Source organism: Choristoneura fumiferana, chromosome 18 (genome assembly GCF_025370935.1).
Source record: "Choristoneura fumiferana chromosome 18, NRCan_CFum_1, whole genome shotgun sequence".
In the NCBI taxonomy this organism is placed as follows: Eukaryota; Metazoa; Arthropoda; class Insecta; order Lepidoptera; family Tortricidae; genus Choristoneura; species Choristoneura fumiferana.
This window is the reverse complement of record NC_133489.1, coordinates 22,440,111-22,451,306: the sequence shown is the minus strand read 5'-3', so window position 1 is coordinate 22,451,306 and position 11,196 is coordinate 22,440,111. Positions and strand designations below refer to the sequence as shown.

The 11,196-nt window shown below is 34.8% G+C and overlaps 1 protein-coding gene across 1 annotated transcript; it reads right to left on the bottom strand.

Annotated features, from left to right (window-relative positions):
• Positions 1-427: 427 nt before the first annotated feature.
• Positions 428-2,242, bottom strand: LOC141438035 (uncharacterized). Its single transcript, XM_074101673.1, has one exon. It carries the CDS (start codon positions 2,224-2,226, stop codon positions 469-471), a length of 1,758 nt encoding a protein of 585 aa, XP_073957774.1. The 5' UTR covers positions 2,227-2,242; the 3' UTR covers positions 428-468.
• Between the last annotated feature and the right edge of the window lie 8,954 nt (positions 2,243-11,196).

Here is an 11,196-nt window from a genome sequence, read left to right as displayed (position 1 = left end):
AGACAAGAAATCAGGTTTGTCAATAAATTATTAACAGTAAGGATGATATCATAAAACATAAACTGCATAAAACATCCAAAATTTCTTGACGTCAGGAAAACGTCACGAAATCTTGTGAGGAAAAAATCGTTATTTTGTAACTACATCGAAACTTTCTATTGGATCCACAACAAAGATTATCGGACTTTTTATCACCTTTACCACAAAGTTTTGTATTATTCTTTAAACACAATATTACTAACTTTTTGTGTTGAAATAGCGTCAGGTTGAGTATATATATATATATATATATTTTATAAGTGGATAACTGAAAATGGACAACTTTTTGAGAAATAGTCAGGTATGAAGTTGTAGCTTTAAAGTCTAGTAAAAGTTAAAATGAAACAACAAGTATTTTTACAAAATTATTACTAAACTGCCAAACAATTCACACGAGTTTCACAAAGGCATAGTTCAGCTATAGTTTAGCTAGTTCCGTAACTTGTCCCCAGTGTCCCTTTGAGGAGTGTACACCTTCTCGAACATACTCGCATTACCTAGCTCTCCATTTACGCAGTACCCACTTCCATCCCCAAAAGACTTATTACCACCTCCAGCTAAGTTATTAAATACTTTGTTACCACGGAATAGAGAAGAAACTTCGCTGTCATAGCTATGGTTCTTATCCCTTTTTAGAAGCATAGGGTTCCCTGATAAACCGGCTGCAGAAAGGTATGTTTCGCTCTGGATACCGCATGCCGCTTGAAGTATCGATTCAACAGCCATTTGGTCTTGCATTCGTCTTTGAATGGCCGTCGCTTGGACATTTGCTACGACGTCTTTGTATTTGGCTTCTAACTTGTCAAGTGTCCGTCTTATTTCGCTTTGATGTTCATCTGCTACGTCACTCACAACCTGCGCCCTTTGCCTTGCTAGTTGAAGATGAAGTGAGCATTCAGCTAAATGTTTCTCTCGTTCGAAAGTAGCTAATTTTGTTTCAAATGCTCTAATGCATTTATTTTTAGATTTTTCTAATTTATGTAAACGCTTTTCTAGAAACGAATTCCTGGCCTTATAACTTTGTACATTTTCTTCCGAAGATTTTTCTTTTAGCTTTTCCAAAATTGAATTTAGATGCTGCTTGCTATCACGTATTTCCTCTAATAATTGCGCTTTCTCTGAATTTTGTTGTTGTATCAAATTGTCTTTCTCAGCGATTATATCGTCTTTTGCTGCAGTTAACTCTTGTATTGTCTTCAAATTACTCATTTTGAGCTCATTGATTTCGGTTTCTTTTTTCCGTTTTAATTCATCTAATATACTCTCATAACTTTGCCTTTCTTCTTCTCTGATGCTTGATTTGACATTAATTATTTCTAATCTATGTTTTGCCTTTAAGTCTTCTATCTCTTGACTTTTCATATCATTGAGGTTATCAAGCGTCTCTTGCATATTTTGGATTTTATCTATCAGGGTATTTCGAACATCATGTGCATCTTTTAACTTGTCTTTTAAGGAATTCAATGTAGAGTGGCTTTCTTTTGAACGATCACAAGAGTTTTTAATATTGTTCATAGTAATAATACTCTCTCGACCACAATCTTCATCTCCGGATTTCTCTCTAAGCTCTTGAAGTTCATTATGTAAAAGCATATTTTGTTTTTTAATTTCTCTCAATTTAGTAATAATGTTGTTCGTTCTGTATTCATATCCTTCTTTCAAATGTTCAAATTTATTAATATTTTGATACAATTCTGGACAATTATAGCAAAAGAATGTTTGATTGTATGGTGCCGCATTCAGCCGCGTACTCATTTTACTAGCGGTATATGTTTTGTCATCTCTACTTTCAAACTCTTCCGTGTCTTGCGACATAGTGTCAATGTCTGATGTGGACATTTTCTTACTAAAAATCACTCTAGTGCTCCCGATATCATCTGATTCCGTGCCCTCGCATTCAGAAGATAGTTTGCTAAAATTTGGTTCAGAAATAGAAATTAATTCCTTATCCGTAGGTTCCTTAAGAAAAGGCACGTCTAGTATTCCTTTAGCTAGTTGATAGCAAAGTTTTAGTAAATATTTATTGCGCAGAACTTTCTCACTCTCTTTACACGCAGACAATCTTTGAATCCAGGCGTTGCACACAGAGATCACATGTTGATCCATCAACTGACCAAGATGCGGTCTCATAATTTCCAAATACTGCTTATATTCGTAATCGAGACTTTTAAAACTATTTTCATCCATTATTTGTTAATTTAGACAGCTATCAGCTTCAATCAAAAACAGATTTTTTCATTATGACACGATTATGACGTTAATTGGACCGAGTGATCAAAGAGCCCTAAAGTAGAATTTAATTTTCTTTTATAAACCTCCTTTCGCATGACGAGCGCAGTACAGTTGCTCAGAAATATTAGTAAGGGAAATACGCTTTAGGTTTGTAATGTTATTTCGAATATAATCGTCGTGGATTAAAATCAAAATACAAAAATAATACACACACAAACATCACGCCTGTATTCCCAAATGACAGAGCACACGAAACGTTACCGCTTCGGAGCCACTTTTAGCAATTTTAGGTTTTAAGTTTGACAAAAACGGTACAATAGTGACAGGTTGCTAGCCTGTCGCCTACGGTATACCTTAACCTATATCCTCAGTCGCCTCATACGACATCTACGAAACAAATGGAGAGGTGTAATTCTAACCCGACACCGCACGAAAATAATACAAAAATAATATCTACAATAAACTTAACTTGCTTTTAAAAATAATAATAATGTGAACATTTTTGAATAGAATCAAATAAGTGGAAGCGATACATAAACTGTACCTAGTCCCATACGGTCCTAATTTTATCTTATGCTTTAGGTATTCTTAATCGTAAAAGCTTAGTTAATATTATGACGAATGACAGTTTTTTTTCGCATGAGTTTATAGAAACGTAACAAGAGTGTTGATGTCTGGTATGGATTACTAATGTATGGGCAAAAAACTTTTCCCAAAGTATAACGTCCCAAAATATTTTACTTAAATTATCATTTGGCAAAATATCATTTGCTAAAACAACTTATCGCAATTTTGCAGTTAGTAATTTTTTTCTTGGCAAGTTATTGTTTCAAAAATAATTACTTAGCCATGTTTCATAATATTATCAAGTATTATTTCGTCAAATGTATCGTTTCGCATAAAGCACTTCCCAAAATATTGCATGGCATAATAACCTACTTTTCTGGTAGCAGTTCGTTTCTGTGGGGGACGCAGTTCTAACCTAACCTATCCTACTTCTCTGATAGCAGTTCATTTCTGTGGGGGGCGCTGTTCTAACCTAACCTAACCTACTTTTCTGGTAGCAGTTGGTTTCTGTGGTTGGTTCGTGTGCGAAGTGTCATTTTGAACAAACATTTTTTTGGAAAATAATATTAGCCAAAAGAAAACGTTCGTTTAATAAACGTTTGTCATAATAAAACTTAAAATTATGCCAAATGATAATTTGACCAAATAAATAAAATGCGAAATGTTAATATGCTAAAGATTCGTTTGGGAAATTAAACTACTGCGATAAGTTTTTCTGGAAGTGAAATTTGGCGAAAAACATTTTGCCGAAACGGTAGTACACCGTCTGGGATACATAAACCAAAAAAGTGGCCGAAAATTATGTAAATTATGGTATAATAATAGAAATTTCTTATTTTATAATAATATGGATAAATACTTAAATACATCAATTAAATACCCGAGACTGGAAAAAAAATATATTTATGTACAAAAATCTGGGGAACCCGGAATCTCAAGCTTCGTACTCAGTTTCTCCACTGGACTATTCGGTCGGTTCAGTTAAATAGTAAATCACCATAATATAATATACCTATTACCATTTTCAAGCTGACTGTACTCGCTCGCAACGCTACAATTTAGGATTAATATTTCATAAAATTAATATTAATATGACGTTGTCGCGGTTAGGCAATTTGTTAACATTGAGTATGCGCATCTAATACAATTAGTTAAGTTTAATATTCCTTGGGAGTGATATTACACGGCTCTTTGGCAGGGGTAATATGAAGGGCTAAGATAAGAATGAACTATACAGGGCGTCCCACGGCTATGCCACATGGAGGGGAAGTACCTTAAATATTGTAGATAAACAATTTTACTGGGAGTTTTGATTTTAAAACGGGTTTTACTGCATTCAAAGATTTTTGAATAATAAATTTTTAAATTTTATTTACAATTCCAGGAGTGCTTCTAATACTAATGGTATTATTTAAAGTATTACTAATAATTACACTTGAGAAATAAATACATACTAAATTTCTTTAAAAGTACACGATAAAATAATAATGTGATAAATAAGTTGTCTCCTTACAATCACAATACGGCAAGTCGTTTAAAAAATAGAAAATGTGTTCCATGCAGAATTATTATCTTATCATGTGCTTCTAACGAATAGGGAAATGTTGTATTTCTCATTGGTACTTATTAGTAATATTTACTTTTTAAAATTATATCAGTATTTGTAGTGTATTCATCCAATTGTAAATGTATTAAATTTGCTAGTTACTTTAACCTTCTGATTGAGCCTTTCGATCGCAGTATAAGTTTTTTTAATTTGGGACCAGGCTCAATTTGGTGTTTTTAAAAATAATGTCCTTTCAGTAAAATTTCTATCTTATTTAAGTTATATGTGAGAATAGTTTACGATAGTAGTGGTGATTTAAGTAGAGTACATACTTTGAGAATATCTCTGATATTTTTGATAAAATTTTTGCTCACTAGTTTATGAACTCAACTGTACATACGTGAAGTATTCATTATATCATTCAAATTCATCATTAAAAAGATTAACTCCCTGTTTCACACATTCTGATGCCGTTTTTGTTCGTTTTGTTCGAATAGACGGAGATGGCATCACATTTATCCGTCAAATAAAATTAGTCAATGGGTGGTGAAGCAGCCCCTAATATTGTAAACTAAAACGTCTAAATGTCTGACATGTGGTAGCATGGAGAACGGTGTTGCTCTGAAGATGAGCTCTGGTCTAGTGCGAAAGTGATGATAAATGGTTTGCGTTATTTCTGCGTTCTTACAGGGAGGAAGAGGAACAGCACGAACACACATTTGTTGCATAAACGTAGATGTCATAACGCACCTTTAAAATTAAACTGGAATAATTAGAAATTTTCTTATTTTAAAATTCAACCTGATTGTGTTTTATTTAAAGTTTATTTTGGAAATGATTGTTTCGAATTGTTTCAGTTTAATTTTAAAGGTGCGATAAGCTGGCGGGTTATTGTTTTAGTTCACTGATTAAGTGGTTATTTATCACAACTACAGTTATAACTTTTGCAGGTGGTAGGACTTTTTTGCAAGGTCCGCCCGGATTGCTACCATCATCTTGCTCGCTAATCCTGCCGTGAAGCAACTTGGGTTACCTTACTGCTTTGGCCAGTGGCAGTATAAACCGCACGTTAAAGTTCCAAAGCCCTACTTAATAATCGATGCCACCCCGATCCGGTAAGGCGCTTACACCATCTTAGGCCCTCTTTAATATCGTAAAGCCTTCTCTCAAAAGAAACTCATTATAAATTCGAATTCCTCTTACACTGAAAGGCTGGATGTTTTTTTAGGTAAAACAATCGTCAAGTGTGATTCGAAGTCTCAACGCGCGTACAAATTTCAAAGAAAAAGGTTTGTATTTTGCATTTTTGTAAAAGAAAACTATTTTTAGCGGATTACTGTACATTTATACAGAAATCTAATTGTTTCCATTTCCATACTTACTGTATGAATCTGTATCTTTTGAACGTGTCAAGATATGTAATTTCTTATTTTCGTTTACTTTGAGGGAACATTCAACAGGTCAAAATGAAGTTCTCTAAGACACTGCAGTGGCCTAACTCTGGCTGTTTAAAAAATGATTAAGAATTAAGATACTTAATTATATGTGCACAGTTAAACAAATTATGAATTTATGTTTTTTTTAAAGTCAATAACTTAAATATTTTAACCCGCACATAATTAGCAAAAAAGGTTAAAAAAATAAATTTTCTTTTGATGGCCATCTTTTGACTGTGTCAATGTTAAGCTTGTGTATTTTACAATTTGAGCTTTAACAAAATGACTGTGAATATGAAAAACATATATTTTTTTATTACAAGAGGGAGGCAAACGAGCAAGAGGGTCATCTGATGGGAAATGAATACCACTGCCCACGAGTACCAACTACTCAAGGAGAGTCATTGATCCGTTGCCGGCCTTTTAAGAAAGTATAATAAAATAAAGTAGATTGAGCTAAAACGTCAATTGCCGTTTTAACAGACAGCAAATTGTCATTTTTGATCGATAAAGTGACAGGTATCAATGAACTGAGCCATCTGTCTTAGTTAGAAAAACGCGGTGTATACAATACTCATGGACGTACTACGTCCATGACAATACTCAACACAGCTTGAAGGGATTGCAGACCCGAGTACAATTAAACTATAGCTTATAACGTTCGAAAATCGAGACAAATATCTCGAAAACTCAAAAAGACGATTTTCTTTTTCTTTCTCTTTTTAATCTTTAGGAAAACGAGGAAAGCCGACGAGTGCCGAGCGTCATTAACCTTCCGGTCGTACCACAGATATAGATTACACTAGATTAGGCAAATGCATCTACTTGGCGTGTCCGAACCCCGACCAAACGCCGGGGTTGGCCCCATACAAAGACTGACCGCTAACTGACTAATCATGACTAGTGACTAACTCGAGCCCCACGGCGCGGGCGGGCGGCGCATTTGAATCGATTTTGCGCGGACATCGGGGAATTCACATCGCTAATTCGCTCTTGAGACGTCACAGTAGATATAAAAAAGTGACACGGTTGGTTTTCATACAGATTGAGGTGTTTGCGTTATCTAGTGTAATCTATATCTGTGGGTCGTACTGTACTTGGTACTTCCACGCGTTTCTTCTAAAACGTATCTTGGCAGGAGGACAACGAAGTGATTCTTTAAAGGTTCATTTTTTCCGTCTGAGTAAGGAACCACAAGTAAGGTGCATTATCATAATATTCTTGCTTAATTATTGTAAAGGTTCCTGAAAGGGTTTTATTATTGGATTTTTTAAATCTTTGATGATCGAAGCTTTTAAGTTTAATGGGAAATAAGTAAGCTAACAAAGAGGGACAGTAAGTGTTTTTTAAGAGATGGGGGTAGAGTGAAAAGGAAGAGTGCAATTTTAGCATTGAATATACACCGTGGGCTCTAATAACTCGAAGGATTTAAACCAACGATTCTAAAGCCTTATTAAAGTAAGCAAAGTGGTATAACATGTAGTACAATAGAGCATACTTTTCGAGATATTCATTATTTAATAAAAAACTCGAGTTGTAAAATCTCAAGTCTAACACCCTAAGGATGTGTGTGACGTATACAGTTGGGCGATCATCTGCTTTACCAATTGAGTATGACAAATTGCGTCAACCTGGCAACCTGCTAAACATAATCTTATTTAAGGTGACCATTAGCAACTCTACCATTACGACCTAAGTAGATCGATGCTGATTGGCCGCGATATCTCCAAAGAGACTGTTGTTTTAACGTTGCTATAGAACCAAATTTTGTTTAAAGGTGACCATAAAAACCCTACCATTTCGACCAATAGCGAACTAAGTAGATCGATGTTGATTGGCCGAGATATCTCCAAAGAGACTGTTGTTTTAACGTTGCTATAGAACCGAATTTTGTTTAAAGGTGACCATAAAAACCCTACCATTTCGACCAATAGCGAACTAAGTAGATCGATGTTGATTGGCCGTGATATCTCCAAAGAGACTGTTGTTTTAACGTTGCTATAGCACTAAATCCCTCGCCGCACTCGCCGTACATCATATGATGTCGGAGCAACTCGTGAAGTGTCGTTTGCTTACTCTGTTTCTCAACTTGGGATTGGATTATCTTTCTCACTCTTTTAACTAAACATTTATTCACAAGGAAGTAGGTACTAGATTTAATTAATTAATTTTGTTCAAAAATAATTAATTGACTCGCATTATCGTCAGGAATACGCTGTTAAAATCTTTCAGGTTATTAGCAGGAGCGGAATTTTCATAGCAAAAATCAAATGTCAAGAGGGATTGACCATTGTTTTATCGACTGTCGATGTTTAATTGTCAGTTAGCACGATATGTTATAGCTAATGAAATTAGACCTGTAATGGGGGAGGCCTTTGTCCTGCATTGGGACACTATAGGCTAGCAAAAACCTGTGTGTTTGTTACAATTTAAACATGAAACCGAAATGGAAATGTTAAACAGTGTAACTGACGATAGACTAACCTTCATTCAAAATAACAGAATCGAATTCTATATCAGTAGTAATTTATACATTTTCTTCATCTTGTCTGTAGTAACAAACAATTGTCATTATTTTCTCTACATTGTCACCATTTAAACTAAGAGAAGTAAGAGAATAATTTAAAATTAAGAGAAGGATATTAGTTTATCCATTTGTTAATCGTTTTTTTTTTACGATTAACCATTTTGGTTAACACAGGAACCTAATAAATAATACTAATGAAAACTCAAGCACGTCAAATGTGACGTGACGAAATTTATTTTAATAAAGAGATGCATGATCAAAGAGGTCGGATTTCGATTTGTAGCATTCGAACATGGCGGATGTAGACAGTATCTAATTTTGCTATTTCTGTTCTTTGGCTAGTTGAAGTATAATTTTGATAGTGTTTTATGCGGCGATTTACCTTAACAGTGAACAGTGATCACAAAATTCTATATTTCTCTCGTGTCTGACATTTTTTAATGCACAAGTTGTGTCCACGTGGTTTCTGGAATTTTACTATCAAGTTGCAAAAACTACAACCACAGTACAACGTCCCTCTCAAAGAGAGTATACTTTGACACTGGCGAAATTGTCCTATTAATTAGGACAGAAAAGCCATATTTTAAAAGAGAAGAAGAAGAAGATCAAAGAGGTCAAATGTTACAGAATAATGATAAAAGTCGGTAACATGCGAAAAATCTATAACTGGAATAGTCGATAAAACACAATGGTCAATCCCTCGTGACATTTGGTTTTTGCTATGAGAATTCCGCTCCTTGGTTATTAGAGCCCACGGTGTATTTGATTCGGGTTATATGGAGTGCCTATGACCATGGGACGTTAAATGCCAGGTTCGATTCTACCCGCATAACTGAGCTACAATTTTGTTCCGCAACATTTTTAAAATATGCCCAGTGTTTTTTTTTACAGATTTAATGTAAAGTTCAATGTACCTATGCAATACAATACTAAATGGACAGCATGTTGATAAATGTCAAATTATTTAAAGCCCCCGTACTAAGGAAGTTTTTCCCTCGCACCATGACACAATGGTACAGTACCCGGCGATAATGATTGCACATCGGTCTTCGGAAAAAGACAATTGGCTGTTCACGACGATTTCCGAACACCTCCGAACACTGATCAATCATCGTATTTATTACGTGACGTTTTATATGAAATAAATACTGCACCTGTATGGCGTTAATTAGTTTTAGTTTACGTCAAATTAATGACATGTAAACTTCTGATATCTATAGAGAGCTGTTGCAACTACTAGAAAAGACTCGATTTGTAGCATTCGACATGGCGGATGTAGACAATATCTAATTTTGATATTTCTGTTTCTTTGGCTATTGAAGTATAATTTGATAGTGTTTTATGCGGGCGATTTCCTTAACAGTGAACAGTGATCACAAAATTGTATATTGCTCTCGTGTCTAACATTTTAATGCGCAAGTCGTCTCCACGTGGTTTCTGGAATTTTACTCAAGTTGCATAAACTACAATCACCGTACAACGTTTACCTTGACATTGGCGAAATTGTCCTATTAGTTAGGACAGAAAAGCCATATCTTAAAGAGAGAAGAAAACTACTAGAAAAGGATAGTTCCTTCTTTTCTCTAAAGATGCCATCGGACAATTTAAAGTTTTGAGGGGTTTCAACAACTCTTTATTATATTTCCACAAGAGGTACGGAACCCTAATATATCAGTGGAACAACAATGTAATAAAGCACAGTCGAGTAAATCTGACAAAAGTCAATAATACTTCCGAGAGTACATCAATATGTCAATAACCATGATGTTTACTTGCGTGTGAGTCGAAAATATTGCCGTCACATCAATATAGTTAGGATGACTGTCTCTTGTTGATTGAATTTGAACGCTGGGACGTGGGCGGAGGGTAGGAAGTGACGTGCCGATCGGCACAGTGTTGGTGATTTACCTTCGTGTCCTGTTTGATTTGGAAGCCGATGCCGTCGTGGTTTTGTCAAGTTAGAAGAGGAAAGCGGTTATTTATATCTCGAGAGGCTTAATCACAACTATCTATTATAATGGATGGCACGAAAGTAGGAAAGAAAATCATATCATCTCTTTCTCACATTTGTCTCAAACGAGTGTAATAAGATTTTGGGTTCTACTCCTATGCATCGTACTATGTATTGCTAAAATTACCTAGACGTTTCGATCACATTGCGAATTTCTTTTCCACTTCCTATGCTCTTAAAATTGGTATTTATGCTGGATCTAGGCGACATAAAATGACTTTTTATTAGTGCATAAAGTAAAATCTTCGTCTAAGACTAAGGTATTTAGGTGTCAACAGCCACAAACAAAAAAGTTTCAATATATTTTTTTAATAATTTTTACTAAATGTTCAACTAAAAATCTATCAAAATAAATCAATAAAACTAAAAATTTATAATTATATGGTAATCCATGAAAAATAAAGGTACCTAGCAAGTCAACAATTGTTTCCACTGTTGCTATTTCATTTCCTCGCAATCTAAGTAAAAAGCAGAGTGTAAAACTCGAGCATTAAACTTATTTTCCGTACCGGCTCCGGTGGCTATATGAACGCCTCGGGTAAAATGGCACGTTTTATGCTCTCGTTTTACAATCTATTATTTACTTTTAAGACGCTGATGATGATTCTTCATTTACTTTGATTGTAGTTCTAACTCTAGAACTACATATTAGTTCTGTTCAAAAAAAAACAAGACTTAGTCCTTGGGCTTAAGACGCAGCGTTGCCGGCCCACTACATTTTTTTACATTTGTTGGTTTTGCATTGGGAGAAGATGATGATGATGACGAATATTTAATATACTTTCCCTCTTCTTCTACTCTCTCCCTTTCCCACTTCTTCTGTTCTCTTCTTCTTCTT

What these genes read in the sequence shown, in the direction of transcription:
- LOC141438035 (XM_074101673.1), bottom strand. Translation starts at nt 2,226, where the DNA reads ATGGATGAAAATAGTTTTAAAAGTCTCGATTACGAATATAAGCAGTAT.